General features: G+C 50.1%; 1 protein-coding gene across 1 annotated transcript; it reads right to left on the bottom strand.

The window, feature by feature from the left end:
- Positions 1 to 419: 419 nt before the first annotated feature.
- Positions 420 to 22,578, bottom strand: SUN3 (Sad1 and UNC84 domain containing 3). The gene is made up of 11 exons (XM_066354261.1): positions 22,385 to 22,578; positions 19,486 to 19,638; positions 17,065 to 17,126; positions 12,540 to 12,643; positions 9,757 to 9,797; positions 8,547 to 8,730; positions 7,032 to 7,116; positions 3,969 to 4,084; positions 2,984 to 3,151; positions 2,424 to 2,516; positions 420 to 1,100 (listed from the first exon to the last, which is right to left on the bottom strand). The coding sequence occupies exons 1-11, from the start codon at positions 22,576 to 22,578 to the stop codon at positions 981 to 983; spliced, it is 1,320 nt and encodes a 439-aa protein (XP_066210358.1). The 3' UTR covers positions 420 to 980.
- Positions 22,579 to 22,694: the final 116 nt, after the last annotated feature.

Raw genomic sequence — 22,694 nt, 5'->3', positions numbered from 1 at the left:
TGGATGGAGACCACCCGACATCGCTAGGAGCCTGTGTGCAACTGAACTTCCCAGGTGATGTGTACGCACACTGCTGTGGGTGTAGCCAGTGGATGCCCTTCTGATGGAAAACCGGCCAAACCTCAGGGGCGAGTCGTTCAGCCACAGGACGATCTGAGGAACTGTGTTGAAGTTCCTTAGGTTTGTTTATTGTGCGAGAAGTGCCAACGTCTTGTCCCCAAAAAAAGGCGGTCAGGATGTAGAATTGGAAATAACGGTGTAGCATCGCAGCTACAGAGACCGGGAATTCCCAAGGGAAGTCTCTCCGTTTATTCAAGTCCTCTTCTAGCCCTCCACTGCCAGGGAGTTTCTGCAAATGGGTAGTTTCCTTTTCTTTTTTTATCTGATTTTTCAGATTCTTTGTTGTGGGCTTCTCTGCAAATTATATCCTCTAACCAGTTACTGTTTGTACTGACGAGTGATGTTGGTTTGTAAGTGATCATTTTCTATCCGCTAACTCGGTGCACTTTTTCCTTGTTCGTATTATTAAGGCGACTCTATTGCATATCAAGGAATTCATCAAGTCATCTGCAAATATTCAGTGTCAGACTTCCTCACTAATGTTTAGCCTTTAATGTCTTCGGCTTGTCTGCGTGCGTTGACCGGTGCCTCCCGACCAGCATTCAGGAATCACAGCCACAGCCGTGGGTCTGCCCACCTGGTATGAACACACAGATGCAGGCAAAGAAGGTGTTTACGAGAAAGACTGTTGTTACACAACGCCTCTTCTTCTAGACACGCATTCATCTGTCAGTGCTCCAACGAAATGATTCGCCCTCAACAGCTAAAGGACCACAGGGAGGTGAAAATCACTTTCATATTTTTATTAGTCAAATTCATTCACTCTGCAGTGGCAACTATGAACCCGATATCTTGATTCCTACAAGTGCAAGAAGTCTCAGAGGTAAGCACACGCGTCGCGGCCGTGGGCCCCGGGTCCTCTAGCTGTGGTCCGCCGGGCTTCCGTGGACCCTGAATCTGTATAAACACGTGTACTTCGGATGTCCCCAGTTGCTGAGGATTTTAAGTTTCACACAGAGTAAGGGTTCAGAAGCTTCACGCTGGAAGGAAAGAAAAGGTCGAGTCAATGCCTTCTCAAGAACGCCATCTCAGGGCATCCTCGGGAATGCGGATGGAATGGGACATCCACTCTTTCTTGCCTTCTTAAGTTTAATCAGACAGTGATTAACCTAATCACTCTAATGGGCAAGAAGTGAGCCATCGTAAGTGACAAGCTCCTAAGAAGGCAGAGGCAGAGCAAGGAAGGGGACACAGTGCCCTGGACACTCATGTGCTCCCACTGCCACCGTCACACTGTCAGCGGACCCAGGGTGGTGGGGGGGAGAGACACGATGGATGATTCAGTCAAATAGGAAACCCCACAGGTATGTTCATTTCTAACATGCTGAATTCTCACCATTGGCCAAGCAGGGTCCTAAAACCCTTGTTTTTACCTGGTACGAGATGCCTTCTATCTCAAATTACTTCCTGTGGTGAATGAGGAACAGTGATAATATATTTCACATACCTTAATGACTTTTTCAGGAGGGGGACATGTCAACAGTTGGTATTTTTTTCCCCCACTGAGTTAGGAAGAGAAGTTAAGCGGTATTTATCTGGTATCAACTATTTCTTCTCTCTTCCTCTGAGTTCCTCTCTGCCTCGAACCATGTCATACCACAATCACCCTGTATCTTAGTGGAAGGTGAGACAGGGACTATCTCACCTAATAGTAGCAAGGGAACCAGACAGGCAAGATAAGGACAGAGAGAGTAAATATATAAAATATATATATATTAAGTGATAGCAAATGAAGAATTAGAAACCACTTTTTTTTTTTTCAGAGACAGAGAGAGAGTCAGAGAGAGGGATAGACAGGGACAGACAAACAAGAACGGAGAGAGATGAGAAGCATTAATCATCAGTTTTTCGTTGTGACACCTTAGTTGTTCATTGATTGCTTTCTCATATGTGCCTTGACCGCGGGCCTTCAGCAGATCGAGTGACCCCTTGCTCGAGCCAGCAACCTTGGGTCCAAGCTGGTGAGCTTTGCTCAAACCAGTTGTGCCCGCACTCAAGCTGGCGGCCTCGGGGTCTCGAACCTGGGTCCTCGGCATCCCAGTCCGACGATACTCTATCCACTGCGCCACCACCTGGTCAGGCTAGAAACCACTTTGCTATATTAGCCTGTCTTTTGCATGAAAATGCACATAAGCGTTTGGAGCTAAGAACTGAGGTCCAGATAAGCCTTGCTCACCTCACACCTTGGTCACAGTTCTCAGCACTGTGCATCCTGCAGCCCCAGTGCACGCGCACACACACACACACACACACACACACCCCAGGGACGGAGCCACGCACATCCTAACCAGGGCTCCCGTTACCTGCAGCGCAAAGGTCTGCACGGTGGCTTCTGCTTTGTTATATACAAACTGACCCAGGAAAATCTCTTCTCCTTCACACTGTCTCAGGACGCCCTGTAAAGAAAGGGACAGACAAAGAGGTTAGAAGGAGAGGACTCCCCGTCGAGATAAACGCGGTGGTCGTGTGTTCAAGCAGCGACAACGCTGTGGACATCCTAGGGTGGTGCCAGGGGCACGGTGTTGTGTTAGGTGCCGGGACCGCCCTGCATGTCCAAAAAGTGTTAAAGTTGGGATCCAGAGACATTTCATGAAACAGGTGGGCTGAGCACCCAGGTTTAACTCTGAGCCGTCCTCCAGAGCAGACGCCAAGGGATGCAGTGAGGCGTAAACCTACCGGAAAGCATGGGACCCACCCACTCACACTGTGGACGGCAAAGCCGAGTCCAGGACGTAACGACTTTCTCGCCGAGCTGCAAACGGGTAGGGGCACAGCGCGGCTGAGACCCCAGCTCCCAACCCCTGGCCGACCAACCACCTCCGACCACAACCCGCTCTGAACGGAGATTTAGGCAGCTTCTCACATGGACAGAAAACTCCTTGGGCGCACTGGAGATGCTTCCCGAGGGAGACACCCTCTCGGAGATGTGCTCCACGGTCACCGCGGTTGGCGAGATCTTCCTGGCCAGTCTGATGAGGGCTTGACCCCGGGAACCCGGGAAGGCCCAGCACTTTCCGGGGTGCACATCTGGCTGGCGAGAGAAGAGAGTTCACCTCTTACCTGGTTATACAGATCCACCCTTACGTCATTGGCCAGCTCACCGCTCCTGACCACAGATCTGGCTTACGCCTGCAGTGTGAAGGCCTTGTGCCCGGCTCGCCTGTCAAACAGGAACCGTGCAGACACCCCCCCCCCGCCCCCAGCGTTAGCTGTTCTCCTGGCGCCCGTTAGCCGCTGTGTGGCGGTGGTGAGGAGGGCAGTGGTGAGGGAGAGGATGATGGTGGTGACGGTGACACCAGTCCCGGTGCTGGTATTTAAGGGGGGAGACTGATGTACCAGTTTCTAGCTCTCGACTGAACCCTGGAGTGGGAGCCACAGGGTTGCCCCCGATGGCATTGCTAACCTGGAAACTGACTTCCAGCGTGTAGGCTCTAGGAAGAAGAGTTCTACCATCTGCAGGCATCTAGTGCCTTTTGACTCGAAGTGACATGTGGAAATTTCTCCCGTTTCGATCGGGCTTTCTGAGAAGGCACCGACCTGAACGGCACGTAGCCCAGCCCCTAGGGCGCGTGAACCGCCAACACACGTGTGTCGAGGGACTGAACTCGTTGATGGAAAGGGAGCTGTGGGCTGCGTGTGTCCTATCTGAGAATAACCTAGTTTACTGGTGTTAGAGCAACACATAAACAATTCACTCATCAGTCATTGTTTACTGACCATAATCCTCGTCGCTGGATGACTCTGACAGTATGAGGAGCTGGGGGGAGTTGCCTCCGCTTCAGACAGTAACATTTTTGTGATAAAAATATATGAACAAAATCCTAAAATATGAACAGGTTGCTCTTTACCTGAAGGATGACATCTGGAGGCATTTCATAGTTCAAGAACCCAATCCCATGCCAGGAGAGTTTTGCTTTGTCATTTTTGTAACTTTCCGAGGTCCCGGCTTCAACAATGGAGGCTCCTAAAATTATAAAATAGTTTTTAAAAAATTACAGAACTCAAAACGCTTCATTTAGATTTGAGTAATGTTGTTGGAAAGTGATTACTGGGCAGATTATAAATAAGGTAAAATTCATACCTTGGAAATTGTTAGGAAAAGTCTGGCTTTCAGTTTCTTTTTCTTTTGGTCAGAGACAGAGTCAGAGAGAGGGACAGATAAGGACAGACAGGCAGGAAGGGAGAGGAATGAGAAGCATCAATTCTTCGCTGTGGCTCCTTAGTTGTTCATTGATTGCTTTCTCATATGTGCCTTGACCAGGGGGCTGCAGCAGACTGAGTGACCTCTTGCTCAAGCCAGTGACCTTGGGCTTCAAACCAGCAACCATGGGGTCATATCGGCAATTTCGGGGTTTTGAACCTGGGTCTTTCGCGTCCCAGTTTGATGCTCTATCCACTGCTCCAGCGCCTGGTCAGGCATGACTTCCAGTTTCTTTACCACTGAAATGTGTCCCTTTGAGAAAACCACATGTACTCTGTGTAGCATCACAGCATTTCTGAAACTGGTATTATAACAAAATACTGAATTCTGAAGCGATTCTTTTAGAGATGAGACGTAAATAGGATGGGGACTGTGTTTACTACCTGGAGACATACTGACCCCATATTTTAACAGCTCATGAGATAGCTGAGACTTTGTGTCAGCCCAGTTCACTCAGAAACAAAAAGCGGTCCGGACAATAATGAATGCTTTAAGCATTACGTTTAGGTCTGTGTGAACCATGATGAGGTCATGTCTGCAAGGTGTGAGTTAGGAGTCAGGCTTTATTTTTGCCTCTGAACATCTGACTTTTCCAGCACCGCTAACCTGCCCTTTCTCCTGGGTCAGAAATCAATTTGCTGTAGGTGGACTTTCTGTTCTGCTGCTTTGATGTCACCGGTACCACACCGTCTGCGTCCCTGCAGCCTGGACACACCAGGTCGTGTGACTCCCTCATCTTTCTCCTCTCTTTTCTTTTCTTTTTTTTTTTTTTTTCATTTTTCCAAAGCTGGAAACGGGGAGGCAGTCAGACAGACTCCCGCATGCGCCCGACCGGGATCCACCCAGCATGCCCACCAGGGGGCGATGCTTTGCCCCTCTGGGGCATCACTCTGTTGCGTCCAGAGCCACTCTAGCACCTGAGGCAGAGGCCACAGAGCCATCCCCAGCGCCTGGACCAACTTTGTTCCAATGGAGCCTCGGCTGCGGGAGGGGAAGAGAGAGACAGAGAGGAAGGAGAGGGGGAGGGGTGGAGAAGCAGATGGGCGCTTCTCCTGTGTGCCCTGGCCGGGAATCGAACCCGGGACTCCTGCATGCCAGGCCGACGCTCTACCGCTGAGCCACCCAGCCAGGGCCCTCTCCTCTCTTTTTGAACCTGTATTGGCTGTTCTGATTCCTCTGCCGGTCCGTGTCCACTTCAGAGACAGCCTGGAGATTTCTGCCAGTGAGGCTGCTGGGGTCCGACCGCACTGTGTACAATCAAGGGACCAGCTGGGGAGAGCGGCCATCTTAACAGCAGGGAGCCTGCGTATCCCTGAACATGGCACATCTCTCTGCACACCCACTTCTGTCTTCTCTCCTCCGGGGTGTTTATTTCAGGCGTGCAGATCCTCTGCGCAGCTTGTAAGATTCATGCCCAAGTATTTTATGTTTTTCACCACTGTCGGGAACACTATGGTTTTTAAAATTTCTTTTCCCAATTGTTTACTACCAGTATATGAAAATCACATATATAATTTAACTTATTAACCTCACGCATGAGTTCTAGTACATTTTTTTTTTTTTTTTTTTTTTTTGGTGGCTTTCTAGGTAAATCATCACGCTGTCTGTGAATAAAGAGATTTTTATTCCTTTTTTTCTAATATGCTTGTTTCTGTCTTCTCACTCTCTCCTGCCTTCAGGTGGAAATTTGGATTGTTGATTTAAGGTCACTCTTATTTTCTAATATAAATATTTGTTGCTACAGATTTCACTGTCAGTGCTGCTCTAGCTGCATCCCATATATTCCGACATTTTGTTTTTGTGTTCATTGAACTTAAAATATTTTCTAATGTCTGTTTTTAAAATACTTTTTAAATAATTTTTTTTTCAGATTTCATTTATTCATTTTTAGAGGGACAGAGAGAGAAAGGAGGGAGGAGCAGGAAGCATCAACTCCCATATGTGCCTTGTCCAGGCAAGTCCAGGGTTTCGAACCAGCGACCTCAGCATTTCCAGGTCGATGCTTTATCCCCTGCGCCACCACAGACCAGGCTCTAATTTCTGCTTTAACGTCCTCTTTGACCCAAGGGCGACTTAGGGATGCATTACTTAATTCTCAAATACTTGGAGGTTTTCTCGGTGGGTTTCTGATACTGGTTTCTAGTTTGCATTTCCATTCCAGTCAGAGGACATCCTCGGTGGGCTTTCGGTTGTTTCAAAAACTTATTTTTGCTCTGTGGGCTAGCATCTGACTTGCTTTTATGAGGGCTCCCCGAGCACGTCCAAAGAAGGTGCATTCTGACGTTGTTGGGCGCAACATTCTATAAATGCCAGTTACATCAAGCTTTTGATGGCGTGGTTCAGTTCCTCCGTGTTCTGACAGGTGTTCCATCTTGGTTTGTTACCAGGAGTCTTTCTCGTGTATGAAACAGGGTGGTAACGTCTGGGGCGTTAACCTAACTGTGGCCTCCGGGTGGCGCTGTGGAGACCCCGCTCTCTCCACGGCCCTTTTCCACCCCGAGGAAGTGCCTCTGCTTCTGTTCCGAGATCTGTACCAACTCGGAGCGATCCACCGCCACTGTCCCCATCCTGCTCGATTGTCCAGAGGTGTTCCATTCCCTCCTTCTCAAGTGACTAGGTAGATAAATATGTCTTTCTAATAAAGACGCACAGAGAAATACAGAGAACAGAGACACCATCGAAGCATCTTTTTTCTCACTGTTTTACTCACCTGATGACTTGAGGGCGTAGTCAGCCATCTGGACCTGGTCTTCTCTCAATTTTTTAAGCACATAATTTACCAAGTTTGACATTTCCTGTACAAATTTAAAAAACATAGTTGTCGGTTAACAAGCGCTGCAACGGCTGACGTTTTTGGACCGTTCGCACTGCGGACGTGGACCTGAGTTCTGGAACCCACAGAGCGAGAACGTCTACCCAGCGCCACGCTGAGCTTGGCACCGCACACAGAATCCTGTCACCACCGGGGGAGCTCGGTGCTTCTCAGATCCTCGAAGCTGTGTCCCCTCCCCCCCAGCGTCCCAGGGCAAGGTCAGACCCAAGGCCCTTCACAGAGCTGTGTCCCCTCACCCCCAGCGTCCCAGGGCAAGGTCAGACCTAAGGCCCTTCACAGAACCCTAATGACCACCCCGTTGTGGTCAGTGAGATGGTCAAACGGCGGCGTCTGTGTGACCTCCCGGGTCCCCGCCTTCATTGGTGTCTTCGCTTGCTGATAGAGACTGAACGTCCTACAGACCTTTGGGAATTGTGGCAGATTATGTCAAGTGCGGGATAGCTTATGTTACAAATTCATTCATAAAAAAAAAAAGAAAAGAAATTCATTCATTTGCATTAATATTGGTTTCCTAAGGATGTTCTGATTCTACAAAAGCCAGTGTCCTGGTAGAGCAGTGGTCCCCAACCCCCGGGCCACGGACCGGCACCAGTCCATGGGCCATTTGGTACTGGTCTGCAGAGAAAGAATAAATAACTTACATTATTTCCGTTTTATTTATATTTAAGTCTGAATGATGTTTTATTTTTAAAAATGACCAGATTCCCTCTGTTACATCCATCTAAGACTCACTCTCGACGCTTGTCTCGGTCACGTAATACATTTATCCGTCCCACCCTCAAGGCCGGTCCGTGAAAATATTTTCTGACATTAAACCAGTCCGTGGCCCAAAAAAGGTTGGGGACCACTGTGATAGAGCATACCAGGGACGAAATGGGGCCCGAGGGCAGGCAGGTGGTCAGTCTCAGACTCCTGTGCCTTTCAAGAAGCAGACATTAAGGAAGGAAGCTCGCTTAGGAGAGGGCAGAGAAAAGCAAAAACATGTCATTGCCCCTCGTCCTGAAGCTGCCCGGTCTGTTGCAGATCAGGTTAAACACGCCAACTCTTAAGTCCACAAATAAAACCATCTTGTTATTGAAGTACTTTGTGTATCGACCTTCAGAGACGGCCATTTCTGAACAACCTTTGTTTACTTACTAGGAAATAAAACAGAGTTAGTTATCTGGGTGGGAAGTAAGTCCTATCACCAGGCAGTCTTCTCTGTGACAGAGCCATGATGAGAAAGTGGGCTGGGGACACACTGTAGAGAAAGGAAGTCACGTCAGCGAGGACCTGTGGAGTGGGGGGACACGGCCACTCGTCACTCAGCCCTCGATTTCTCCACTCAGGGACGTGGTGGGAGGCGTCACCAGAGGGAAACCCTGGCCAGGCCCCGGCCTCAACCCCGCTTACCTCGTCCGTGACCTCCGGGTGGTCCTGGGCCCCGCTGGGGTCTCCGTCGGCGTTCCCGCTGGGGTTCCAGCTGTAATTATGCAGGCCAGCCTGTGTCTCTTGAAGTAACGCCTTCAGAACATTGATTTGTTCAGTTAAAAGCAGAATTTCACGGAAGTTGTTTTCCAACGTCTGGCTTTCCCTCCTAGAAACGGAGAGCCCCCGGTGTGAAAGGAGGAAGAGGCGGGCGTCCGGCTTCACCGGGGTGGGCCCGGGCCGCGGAGGGACGAGAGGTGCTTCATGTTGTAGAAGAGAAAACCCAAGAGTGTGGGGCGCTCTGGGACAGCCCATCTGTCGGGACCCTGCTCTCAGCACAGGTGCAAGCCAGGATGTCCGGGGAAGCTTTTCCAAGGGCGCCCGTGGGCACGGTGAGGTGTGCTCAGAGCGGCCAGGGCGGGGGGGGGGGGAAGGGGGGGGGCTCAGCCAGCCTCGCAGGTCCTTGTCCCTTGGGAGCTCGGCCACCCGAGACTGAGGCTGGGTGACTTCCCCACTCCCACCCCCTCGCCATCGGAGCACTTCGCATTCGAGCCTGGAACGGAGCAGCAGGTTTCAATCTGAGCCTCGAGATTGAACCAGCCTCGGGCGGGCGAGGGACGGTGGCCGGTCCAGCCGGGCGGCCAGAGTTTCCTTTAGAAGAACGGCCTCTGCTACTTACACAGGCTGGAAATGACTGGCGCTGTCAAGCTAACGGGTCCTTCTTTGGTTTGAAAAAAGGTGAGCGCTGATCTAGTATTTTCCAATTTGCAAAAACAGCACGAACTCACAATTTGGAAAGGACCCAAACTCTCAAGAAATAAACACTGTTACATCTTAGCATGTTTGTAGCAGCCTTTATGTAAAAATCAGTAACAAAATAGAGATCATATGTGTAACTTTGTGTCCCACTGCACTTCCCAAAGTATTATGTACTTTTCAGAATAATTGGAATGGCTTCCTCAGCCTCCAGCGCAGGGCTGTGCTCTAAGGTAACCGCCCACCGGCCTGTTTTTCTTAGTTAGGTTGTTTCCATTGTTCGAATCATCAATAACATTGAAAGCACCTCCCACAGCACGTTTTGTTCAAGGATTCTCTATAGAAGGAGAAATGACTGTAGGTTTATAATTTTGCAACAACATCTCAATATTTGGAACCACAACAGGAAGGGCCGCGCCTGTCAGAGAATCTCACTCACTTGAAAAGTTCCAGTTGCTCCTTTGGCATCCGAAGTCGGACCTGGAAAAAAAAAAAACAAACACAAAAAAGAATCATTCTGAATCCCGCCAATTCCAGTAGAGCTGCTTTTCTTACTCATGTCGTCACGCCCTTGGTCTACAGGCGTGCCGGGGGGACACACCAGGGTCCTCAGACACCTGCCTCTTTTTCCATTCAGCCTGTCCTGGCAGCAGTTATGTTTGGAGGAGATGGGGTGACATCCACATCTGTTGAGTGACAAATGACCTCGTCCTGGAGCTCTGAGATGGTGTATGTAGTGCCCTGTTTCTCAGGAAGGGGGGAGCCCTGTCGTCTGAGGACACAGAGGAGGAACAGGTGCCGGGGGGGGGGGGGGGGGGGGGGGGGGTGCGGATTCCAACATCAGCAGAGCCCCCTGCTGGCTATAAGCAGTGGGGGCACCCCTTTCTCCGTGAGGGACCCGATGATCACTGGATTGGGTCAGCAATAACATTGGACGGCAGCCATGCACCTGACACTGACCGGACGTCTGGACAGGAGGAGCACCTCGTGTTTGAATGGCGGTGCCCGGTCCAGGCAGAGAAGGACCACGGGGATTAGAGCTGGGCCACAGTGGAGGCCTCAGTGAGGAGGTCCACAAGGGGACAGTGGACAGCGGCTGTGGGCCCCCGGCCCCTGCCTGGCTGCCAGCTCCTCTGCGCCCCGAGCACCACGTGCGGCATGAGTCCCAGGCTGCCCCACAGATGGCTGCGGACCCCGCGGCTCAAAGCTACAGAACTCTATTCTCTCCGGGTCCTGGGGCCAGAAGTCCCCCCCAGGTGTCAGAGGTCCACACTTCCCTCTGGGTTGGCAGGGAGGGTGTCTCCTGCCTCTCCAGCTCTTGGTCCTCCTGGGGCTCCTGCCGCGGCTGCCTCACCCCACTCTCTGCCCCTCTGTCACACGGCCTCCTGCCCTGCGTCTCCTACAAGGACACTTGTCACTGAACTTAGGGACCATCTGGGAAATCTAGGGTGACTTTTATCTCAAGAGCCCGAATGACACGTTCAGAGACTCTTTTCCCAAATAGAAGTCAGTTTCTGGGGGTTAGTCTGAGGACATGGCTTTCCAGACAGCTGGTATGTTATCTGAGTAATTTGAGCTGGGACAAACCACGTGCCGTTCTTAAACAAACGCCTCATGTGGCCGCTCTATTTTTTTTTTTAACAAAAGTCCCACAGATATTTCATTGTAAACTGTGTAACTTGCAGGGTGAATCCTAGAAGATGCAACAGTTTCCGGCTGGGTCTTTTTGTGTAGGGTTTTGGCCGTAAAGCAATGCAATGTTTGCAGCAAGGGGTTTGCGATCATCCATCCTGAGCGCCTCATTGTGACAGTGACTCTATGGTTGCTGAGTCTGCACGCTGTGTGACGATAAAACTGTGTCCTCGGCATAAAGGAGCAAACAGTTCGGCCACAGGCGGGCCCAGCTCTGAAAAGTCTGGGTGTGAATATCCGCTCCAGAGTTTAGGGCTGCACTGGCTGTCCCACTCACATCAATTTCCTTATTTGTTCTAACCCACCTTCCTCTTCTGTAAGTGCACTTATTAATACCCTTACTAACGGAGTATTTTCAGGGTGAGATGGAATATGTATTTAATGTGCTTACAGTCACCTCTGATACATAGTTACCACCATCCCGGCATCCATGGCCGATGGGGAAATGGAAACAGGGCGCTTTTGAAAAGCAATATCAGGCCCTGGCTGGTTGGCTCAGTGAATAGAGCGTCAGTCCAGCGTGCAGGTGTCCAGCATTCAATCCCCAGTCAGGGCACATAGGAGGAGAAGCAACCATCTGCTTCTCTTCCCCTCCCTCTCCCTGTTCTCTCTCCTTTCCCCTCCCACAGCCAGTGGTCCGACTGGTTCGAGTGTCGGCTCCAGGCGCTGAGGAATAGCTTGGTTGATTTGAGCATCAGATCCAGACCGGGCTTGCCAGGTGAATCCCAGTTGGGGCGCATGCAGGAGTCTGTCTCTCTATCTCCCCTCCTCTCACTTAAAAGACGAAGGAAGGGCCCTGGCCGGTTGGCTCAGTGGTAGAGCGTCGGCCTGGCGTGCAGAAGTCCCGGGTTCGATTCTCGGCCAGGGCACACAGGAGAGGCGCCCATCTGCTTCTCCACGCCTCCCCCTCTCCTTCCTCTCTGTCTCTCTCTTCCCCTCCCGCAGCCAAGGCTCCATTGGAGCAAAGATGGCCGGGGCGCTGGGGATGGCTCCTTGGCCTCTGCCCCAGGTGCTGGAGTGGCTCTGGTTGCAACAGAGCGATGCCCCGGAGGGGCAGAGCATCGCCCCCTGGTGGGCAGAGCGTCGCCCCTGGTGGGCGTGCCGGGTGGATCCCGGTCGGGCGCATGCGGGAGTCTGTCTGACTGTCTCTCCCCGTTTCCAGCTTCAGAAAAATACAAAAAAAAAAAAAAAAAGACGGAAGGAAGGAAGGAAGGAAGGGAGGGAGGGAGGGAGGGAGGGAGGAAAAATAAAGAAATAAGTCACTATCAGTCTCAGGTGGCTGCTGCTACCAGAGCCCTGTTCTGTGTGAAAAATGGTAACACTGGTCAACAGTGAACTGACCAGAGCGAAAACCCTATCCTCATGAAAAATACCGTCCTTAGAGGAAATCACTTAATGGAACACTGGTCCCTGCATTACTTCTACCAGATATTCACGTGCAAAACAGAGAGAACATTGCAACTGAGACCCGCCTTGTAGCACCTTAACTTCCACATGACTGACGTACCCAATGACCGTACAAAGCATCACCTGGTAATTATAGAGCCTTGAACTGTATTCTGCAACGGCAGCATAAAATCCTCCGGATTTCCGAGGAAATTCTGTCTCTTTAAGCCACGTGTAGTCTCTAAATCCTGTCAGAGGAAAGATTGGCTCTGATTAAAGGGTTTCCCTGGAAACGGAGGGTACTTCGCATGTTAATGGGCATTTCTCTAAGCGTGGGGCATGTATGAACTCTTAAAGAGACTATCAGGCTCTCAGGTGACAAGGGACGGTGCTGAAATTCAGTGCCTCCGTTAACACCGCCACGAGCTGGCAAAGCAAAGTGAACAAGCTCAGCTTGTTATTTTATTTTATTTTATTTTATTTTATTTATTTTGACTCCTAAAATCTAACCCAGAATTTACAGCAACTGGGGGGCTGAGGAAAAGAGCAGATAGATGCTTTTTGGTAAAAGTGCACCCACCTGCCCCCTCCCACTCCCCAGCACGATGGCACTGGCCCCGTGGGGACAGCCGTCGGTGTTCCTGGCACAGGGGCAGGGGCTGGTGCCAGCAGCGAACGCAGACCTTGCTCTTAGACTGCTGTGATTTGGGAGTGAGGAGCTGGCCCGTGACCTCCCCCCACCCCCTGAGCTGGTGCAGAGCCTGACCCCTGTTTCATTCATCCCACTCCCTGGGGATAGAATGGTGCTCTGGGAGGCTGCAGTGTCTGTTGGAAGATTTAAGGCCATAAACTGGCTATGCCCACCTGGGCAAGGAACAGTGAAGGAGGCACGAGGCAGACAGATATGAACACATGGCGGGAGAGGCGGAGAGGAGAGAGGATCCTGTGGGGAGGCGAGGCTGCCGGTGCGCATGCTCAGGTGGGATCCCGGAGAGCCCTGGGCTTGCCCCGTGGGCAGGTCGGCGGGCGGGCTCCGTGCAAACAGGGCGAAGGCTCGTGCAGAAGGGGTGGCCCGGCTCAGAGCCAGGTGGCCAGGACTGGGAGAGTCACCTGTCTCTATCTTTCTCTCTCCCTTTTTCTCAGCATCGTTGGTTAAAAAGACAATTTTCTGCCCTTGGAAGAGTCTCAGCACGTTTTCCCAAAACTCAGTCAGCTGCAGAGACAGAAAGCAGCCAGTAGGTGGCGCCCGGGGCTGAGAAGAGGGAGACGGGGTCCAGGGCTGCGGGCTCGCCGTCCGGGCGAAGGAACTGTCTTCCTTTGGAAGAGGTGGCTGCACACCGTGAACGCACTAAACGCCTCTGAGCGGTTCGGCTGAAGATAGGTAATTTTATATTACGAGGCCTTCACCTCAGTGTAGAAGAAGGATCCGAGTCTCGTGCGTTTCCACGTCCGCGGTGTCCAACACGGACCTGGCACCGCTGTGGGCATGTTGGCCAGCTCACAGGGGGGACCATCTGAGAAGCAGTTTGCTTCCACCGGGGAGATGCACGTGTTTCCATCTTAGGAGATGTCTAAGGACTTTGGGGTGTAATTCCCAAATGAGAGGAGAGTCCTGAGCCCGTGTGGTGAGTGCTGCTCACACCCACCCCGAGTGCTCCTGCCCCGGGCGGCCAGGGAGGCGCAGACTGAGCAGAGCGGGCTGGGGTCGCTGTCGGCCCTCTGGGGAAAGGTGTGCCTGTCCATCCCAGATCAGCTGTGAGCCGGCCAGACGGCTGCAGGCGGGGCGGCCAGCTGAGGGCAACGGCCTGAGGCCACGGAGACAAGGCAAGATGCTGGGAGCGGCAGAGCCCAGCAGTGCACAGCTGTCCGTGGAAACAGGAAAATGCAGAGTCCAGTCTATAGTCTAGGGCTCCGTGGAAGGAGGGGAGGGCCCGGCGGGCGCGGGTTGGGGACAGCAGTCCCCGTATCCACGTACAATCACGGCAAACAGCACCCAGAGTGCAGCCGAATTGTCAGGTGGCATTTCCTAGCAGTCAGTGGGTTGGAACCTTGATTTTCATATTCATTCTATCTTCACATGGTCCACAGATGAAGGAGTAATTTTCCAGTGTACAGGTGTGGAGGGGGGTGACGTGTGACACAGGTAGGTACTCAGAGAGCTGCACACGGCAGGGACACAATCATTGTGTCCAGAATCCTGTGCTAAGGGAACGAATGTCTTTGGCTAAGGGAACATCAGAGGCCACCTGTCATCATGGCCATGCACATGCAGTCTCCCATTAGATTCAGACGGACGGTAAAGAAACAGTGGAGCCAAAAAATGGAGGGCCGTTCCTTTATTCAAGTCTTGCACCAGCCGTGAGCAAACACACAGGGAAAACACTTCCCTTTCACTCAGAGCTCCCGAAGCCACTGACACATCCTCCGGTTCCACAACCAGGAGAATCTTCTCTGGTTCCTCCTAGAACCAAAGGCCCCACCAGTCTCGGTGGAGCTCACAAAAGCCCCTCAGCTCTGGTTCCCCATCTGCACACCTTCTCTCCCTGCAAAACTGGCTTCTTCTTCAGCACCCTGCATTCTCTCCTCTCTCACTCTGCAAACATGGCTTCTCTCTCAGCACCCTGCATTCTCTCCTCTCTCACTCTGCAAACACGGCTTCTTTTTCCCTCTTCTTCTCTGTTCTTTTCAAAACTTCCTAGCGTGAAAACCTCTCCTCCAGCAAACAGTAGTGTAAATCCAGTAGCCACGGCCACCATCACAGCCGCCTGGCCCACGCAGGTTCGCATAGGATTCAGACAGACGGTAATGAAACAACGGAGCCCAGAACTGGTGGGCCATTAGCTTTAATCCTAGCTTGCACCCAGTGGGCAAGAAATACACACAGTGGGAAAACACTTCCCTTTGCATTCAGGGCTCCCAAAGCCACTGACTTATCTGAGTTTCCTAGAATCGAAGGTTTCTACCTCACCAGCCTTATTCACCTCTGTTCCCCATCTCCTTCTCTCTGCACAAACTCTGCACAAACTGGCTTCTCCCTCAGCACTCCACCATCTTGGCTGCTTCTCCCGGCCTCCTCCACGTGGCCTTTCTCTGCTCTCCTCCAGCATGGGCTCCTCCTAGAACATAATCACTCCTCCCCTGAACAACGTGATCTCTCTTCCTTTTAAAACCTTTTGGCGCGAAAGCCCTCCCGACCAACACACATTAATATAAATATAATCATGCCCATCCCAAGCAAGAAGAGCAACCCATATTATCACCTGGGCGACAGGCTTCCACGTGGGCAGCGCCATCTTTAACAAAGTGAGCATAATATATTTTATCTGCCCAACAAGTAGCAAAACAATAGCCCTTCCCAAGCAAGAAGGTAATTTGCAATTTCACAGACCCACACACACCTGACGCTGCCCAGTCCCCAAAGCAAACTATAAGTGAGCAAACATAAAAATCATGTTTTACAAACTTATTTGACTGACACTTTGGGATAAGGTACCAAAGAACTGTAAAACTTAGCATTGGCAACTTAGTAATAGAAATGCCATTTTAAAGAGGAAAAGTCAGGCTTCTTGCCCCATCCTTTCTTTAGAGAATGGAGGGAGAAGGATGTGGGAGCTTCCTGGCTTACAAGGACGGCTGAGTCATTGAGTTTAACTACAGCTCTCTGAAAGAATAAAGGTTATCTGAAGAACTTCCTTCCCCTTTCAACAAGAGACAATATTTACATATCCTACACTGATTTGAATTCTCCCTCCCTTCCTGGAGTCCTGAGAGTAACATATACCTTGGATGGGAGACTAAAGGATTTGTGAATGTCTTTGATATGTAAAATGACATCACTATTGTGTTGCCTTGTAAGTCTTAATATGTAGGAATGTTTTTACAGAGCCTATAGACCAGGGGTCGGGAAACTTTTTGGCTGAGAGAGAGCCATGAACGCCACATATTTTAAAATGTAATTCCGTGAGAGCCATACAACGACCCGGAGGACAGCTGTGATTGGCTCCAGCCACCCGCCACCATGAACATGAGCAGTAGTAGATGAATGGATTGTAATCCATGAGAATGTTTTATATTTTTAACGTTATTATTTTTTTTTATTAAAGACTTGTCTGCGAGCCAGGTGCAGCCATCAAAAGAGCCACATCTAGCTCAGGAGCCATAGGTTCCGACCCCTCCTCCCCCCCCCCCCCCACCTATCTGTGATCCAGTCTATATAACTAGCTTCAGGGCTACTTTGCACACACGTGATTTGGGTTAGGTATACCCCATGTCAATCATAGGCAGCCGGCTTATTAATAAACCTCCTCCTAAAAGTTCTCCTGTGTCCTGCCTTGGTGTCTCTCCGTAACCCGCGGAATTAAGGTGCGCTACTTGACAACAGTCCCACCCCCAAGCTGAGTCACTCGGACGTAGACAGGGTCAATTGTGTGTGTCTGCAGTAAAAAGTTTAAGGCTTAACTTCAAAGCGTGTTTTTAAACCATGATCCTAAGAGAGAAAAAAAAAAAATAGTGCTTCCTAAGTTTTCCACAAAGAAGAAGCCTGTATTACTGTTGACAATAAAAAAAATAAAAGACCAAAGAAAAAACACTTCAGGAATGTTACATCATTCCATTGCGATCTCTCCTCACCACAGTGGCTGTTTAAGGATCACTCCTTCCGAAGACTTACCTACAAGAAGGAAAGTCAATATAAACACCACACTTGTGACAACCTTCCACGGCTGAGTCAACCTAAAAAAGAATCAAAACAACAACAGGAACGAAAAAGCCCATCATCATGGGTTCCTTTGAACCGCTACACCCAAGTCCACAAAGGTGCTGATTTTAGGTGGAATTCGTAAATTGATTTAATTACTAATTTATTCGCTTTGAAGCTGAGAGAAAATGGTTTTCAGGATAGTGTCCAAAGGTCATTACAACTCAGGAGAAACCCCCTCCCTGGCCCTGGGCTGAGAAAAATGAGAATTCTAGCATTACCATATTCACCAAAGGTTCATTAAGGTTTTTGACCAAACCCCAGGTGCGTGGGCCCCGCCCGTGGGATTCTGCCCCCTGGGGAGCTGCTCTGCTGTTGTGGGCGGTGACTTCCACACGTTTGCAATTGTGGGCGAGGTTCTTCTTGTCAGTAACTCTGTAGCACTCCTTTTCAGGAGCATCACTGTTCCCATGGGGGTGGTTATTTTGTTCTTTCTAGTGTTTGTTTTCCTGGCAGGCAGCGGGGGGAGGGGGGGGGATAAAGGGGGCCTTGGGTCCTTAGCCCACCCAAATGCACAGGGCCTCCCTGCAGTCTCCTTAGAAAGTGATTCCGCACCTGTTTTGATGAGAGCAACCACAGCTGTTGGCTCAAGCTGTGTCCCCTTTCACACTGTGTGGTCAAAGCCCACCCAAGGACGCAGGAAAGGCCAGGCAGAGCAGGGAGTCCCGTATCCCCCCCGCCAAGCCCTGCAGACCAGGAAGATGGCCCAAGGACTGTGAAAGGGACCTCTAAGCCAGGGGTGGTCAACCTTTTTATACCTACCACCCACTTTTGTATCTCCGTTAGTAGTAACATTTTCTAACCGCCCCCCCGGTTCCACAGTCATGGTGATTTATAAAGTAGGGAAGTCACTTTACTTTGTAAAATTTATAAAGCAGAGTTAAACAGCAAGTTAAAGCATATAATAATAATTACTTACCAAGTACTTTAGGTCGGATTTTCGCTAAGTTTGGCAGAATAAATCTTTATAAAACAACTGACTATATAGTTAAATCTTTTTATTTATACTTTGGTGGTTCTGCTACCTCCCACTAGGGGGCGGTAGGGACCAGGTTGACTACCACTTGCCTAAGCTGTGAGTTCAAGGTGTCATCTCACTGCTGCTGAGGTTAGCTCTGTGATAGGGCCCTAGTGCTGTGTATGGGACCACAGTATTGTGTAGAGAGAGTTGGACATAAAGAGGAACTTTAAACTTGCTTTTGGAAGCTGCTTAGAGTAGAAAATCCCCAATAGTCTGTACAAGGAAGTGAAGCGTTAAACGGAGCTTGCCTGTGGCAGTAGCTCAAGCCCAGCTAGTGAGATATCTTGACTTAAATCTTGCCTACAGAAGCAGGATGTGATTTTATGCTTTTAGCCTTGCAGCACTTACAGGAAGAACTGTAATCAGCTTTAGAACAAAGAATGCTTTCTACCGAATTGTCGAGAATGTGGTGCATACCTGTTGTAACAGCTAAGACTGTGTGGTTTATGCCCTTCAATGCTGCTCTCTCTCTAGGCTCCAGGCTGTTAGCTGTTTCTCAGCTAGCAGTCCCCGGCCAGCTAATAAAGGCTCTTTAAATGTATAATCAATTTGGGCTCCGATCAATAATTGCTCGCATTCGGGTCCAGAACAAGCTCTTTTATTTATTTATTTTTTTCAATCACAGTTCACATTCAAAATCGTTCTGCACTAGTTGCAGATGTACAGCATAGGGGTGAGAAAATCGTATACTTGACAGCATGGTTCCCCCTCCCCCCCCCCACAGGCTTCAAGTGCCCACCGGGCCCCGTACCTGTGTATCTCGATATTGGGACTACATTCCCTATGCTATGCTGTGATCCACTCCTCTGTGGCTGTTTTACAAGTACCAATTTGTACTGTTTAATTCCTTCATCCAGCCCCCCAAACCCCTCCGCCCTGACAGCTGTTGGTCCGTTCTCTGTATCTCTGAGAGTTTGTTTCTATTTTGTTTGTTTGTTTTGTTTATAAGATTCCACATGTAAATGAAATCACATGGTACTTGTCTTGGCATCATGCTAAGTGAAATAAGCCGGTCAGAGAAAGACAAGGCACGAGGCTCATTCTTTCACACGGGTGGTTTCTCCTTCCTAATCCTTGTCCCCAGGCTGCTCTAACGAATGTGAACACCCCTGGCATAGACAGACAGACAGACAGCCTGCCACAGACACTCCTGTGATCAAGGGAAGCCTTCAGAGCCAAGGTGTGGAAATGATCTCTGAACAGGAGAAAAGTTCTGACTGGTTATTTTCCATGTAAACAGAGCCGCTAGGACTCAGCAGGTGGGTGACAAGATCTAACGGGACGGGACTCATTCATCCTGCCAAGTTACGCACCTGCTGGCATCTGGGTCCTCACGCCCCTGGAGCAAATCTCCAACAGTCGAGCTCCTGCTGGCTTCTTCCAACAAGGAGCCTGGGACACTCTGGGTGTCCCGCGGTGGCTTTGGTCTTCCGCTCATTCCCCGGTGACAGGTGGTGACAGGTGGCCTGGAGGAAGGAGAGTCCCACTTGTTTCCTGTCTTTATCTCATGGAAACAGGACACTGCTCGTGGTGGGTGGGGTTGGCTCTTTGTCGTCTGGCTCCTCTGCGGTGTTTCTCCTTCAAGGGGAAACTGGCAGTGAGCTAATCCTGACGTCCCTGGGCCCCTCTGTTGCGTCACCCTTCTATGACACGTCACAATGGCTGTGTCAGGGGCATGCACAGCCCACCTCTCCACCTGGCGGTTCACGTCCTGGCTATACCGACCCGGCCGTGGCTTACCGCAACACCTTCCAAACACGGCATCTATCGTGTGAAGGTCCCCAAACCTCCCCCTCCGAGGTAAACAGATTAGCCTTTTTCTGGGTTTGTTTCAGTACTTTTTAAAAATAAAATAAAATAAAATGTCACAATTACAATGGAAGACCCCAGAATCCCCTTCCCCAAACTCCCCCTCCCCTTTCTTTCCCACCCATAGCTACAATCTGAATATCATCATTCCCATTTCTTTTTTTGATGTTTCACCACATAAATATGTATCCATAAATAATGCATTGTTGGGTTTGTGTTCTAAGCTAACTGGTGTATGGCTCAGTTTTCTTTTCCTCTGGAGTTCTGTAAACTCCAGCTCACTCATCAGTCAGACCCAGGTGCCGTGTGTGGTTACGCGGACATGACCATTGCCTACCGTGCGTGTGCAGGGCACACTGGATGGGTTTGGTTTCCCAGCAGTGCCCGTCCGCACGCCCCTCCTGCACACACAGGCAGAGGCGTGGGTGGACCACCAGCACGCTAATTTGGGGTGAAATTGCCCACGTGACGGTTACTCTTCTCTCAGTCCGTTGAAGAGACTACCCTGTGGACTGGGGAGGTTGAGGGCTGCTGATGTGAGTTTTGCAGAGTCTGGTGTCCTTTTGTCCCCCACACTTTTTGGGGGGGAGGGGGGACAATTTGTTTTTCTCCCTCTTGTCGTATTTTTTAAGGCTTCCTCTTATCTTTTGCGTTCTTCAGTTTCACTCAAAATACCTGTATGCTATGAGTTTTCATTTTTCCTCCTTTATATCGGATACTTGACACTTTCACCTGGGGTACTCACATCTTTCCACCATTCTGCAATGTTTTTCCAGCCATCGGTTCCTTAAACACTGCTTCTCAGTGTCCTCTTCTTCCTAGGATGGTGCAGCTGTGACATTTGTGAATTCCATCTCTGGCCGTGATGGAGAAACTATGACATGCGTGTCAGCACTGACACGCGTAGCCATTTTCGATGACACGTGGCTGCATGTGGCCGCATACCAGAGAAGTATGGGGCCGCATGCCGAGAAGGACAGTTTATCCTCGGCTCCCGCACGGCCAGGTGCAGTAGCCGAAGATGAAACATGTGCTGTAGTGTGGACACTGTGCCGGAGGTCTGGAGGCCAAAACAACTGAACTCCGGCACAGAGCGTCTACTTCTGGGACTTCCAGTTAGGTCGTTTTTCTTGAAGTGACACACCACCCGAGTTATGCTCAGTTTCTTGGCGAATTCTGACACACTAAGCTCAGAAGATTGCCCATCACTGTTCTAAGGGATTCTCCATAGAGCTCAACGGACTCTTCTCATTTGCTTTTTAATCTCTTCACCCTCTGCCGGTTCAGGATAAACACTATTTTACAGTTCATTCAACTTCTTTGCTCTGTGACATCTAGACCTAGCTCAAGAAATCCCAAACTTTCTACTTTCTAACCAAATGGTCCAAAATTCAAGGGATACAAAATGCTACTATGTAGCAAAGTGCTGCTTCACTAACCCTTCTGTCTTCTAGTCTCTTCCTGCTCCCCCCCACCCCCTGGCATCTAGGTCATCATTTTCTTTTTCAAATATGTAATATGCATAATCAAATGTACAGGGGGGGCAAATCAAATGTACAGTTGTGAGTATGCAAAAGAGTTTATTCTTGTGATATTACTTATTAATCATTGTAATGGTTTCCACACAAACAACTGTAAACCTACCCTTGCCCCACCCTGTATATTTTTATGTGAGATCTATCTATGTACATTTATCTTTATGTATATGTGTGTGTGTGTGTACACATAAATTCACCTCTTGTTGCATTGCTTAAAGTAAAAAGTAACTTACTATGACCTGTGGTGGTGCAGTGGATAAAGAGTTGACCTGGAAAGCTGAGATAGCCAGTCTGAAACCCTGGGCTTGCCTGGTCAAGGCATGTGTGGAAGTTGATGCTTCCTGCTCCTCCCCCACCTTCTCTCTCTCTCTCTCTCTCTCCCCTCTCTAAAATGAATAAATAAAAATCTAAAAAGAATATGTCTTGGAAGTTTTTCTTCTCACTCTGAGACTATCGCCTTCATTCTTTTACGGCTACCTAGTGTTTCACCGATGAGTGTGCCTCCTGTCCCCCACGAAGGAGCATTTTGGTGCTGCAGACAACGTGCAACAAGCAGCCACGTGGGTAAGCTGTGCTGCAGGTGCCACAGCAGAGGCGGGTTGCTGATCAGCAGGCTGTGTGTGTGTGGTTTTCAGAATACTGTTTTGGTCCTTTAGCAGAGAGTCACCCAGTTTAACTTTCCACTGGGAACTTGAAAGACTTTGCTTCCTATTCACCAACACGTGTTTATCGAACTTAACTTTGCCAATCAAATACATTAAAAAAAAACCAAAACGGGATCTCAGCCTGTCGCAGTGGAGACAGCGCATTGACCTGGGATGCTGATGTCCAAGCTGGGGAGCAGCATGCATGCCACGACCCTTACCTGTGAGGACCCCATATCCAGCCCGGCCCAAAACTCGCACTAGAAAGGCCCCGGGCCGGGGCCCCGAGCAGCGGTCCGCAGGGGCAGGACTTGATGTGTCTCAGCTCACGGACCAGAAACAGTCCTGAAACATCAGGGGCCAGAAGGGACATTTTACGGGGCCCTCTTAATACTGACGGACAATCGGCAGCCATGGCCGTTTGCTGAGTTTTCCCAGGTGCTTATCCGTCCTCTTTTTAAAGTGCATTAAATAAAGGGGAGTCTGCCCAGACCGCCTTGGAGAAACTTGGACCCAGGAGCAAGGAGGACG

This window comes from Saccopteryx leptura, chromosome 12 (genome assembly GCF_036850995.1).
Source record: "Saccopteryx leptura isolate mSacLep1 chromosome 12, mSacLep1_pri_phased_curated, whole genome shotgun sequence".
NCBI classification, from domain to species: Eukaryota; Metazoa; Chordata; class Mammalia; order Chiroptera; family Emballonuridae; genus Saccopteryx; species Saccopteryx leptura.
This window is presented reverse-complemented; position numbering and strand designations above follow the sequence as displayed.

Excerpts from the sequence above, each read along its gene's own strand:
- SUN3 (XM_066354261.1), bottom strand. The coding sequence starts at position 22,578 with ATGGCTGCCGATTGTCCGTCAGTATTAAGAGGGCCCCGTAAAATGTCC. Across the intron at positions 8,731-9,756 it reads GAGCAACTGGAACTTTTCAA|GAGGGAAAGCCAGACGTTGG; the intron begins GTGAGTGAGATT and ends CTCCGTTTCTAG. Across the intron at positions 7,117-8,546 it reads ACCCGGAGGTCACGGACGAG|GAAATGTCAAACTTGGTAAA; the intron begins GTAAGCGGGGTT and ends AAATTTGTACAG.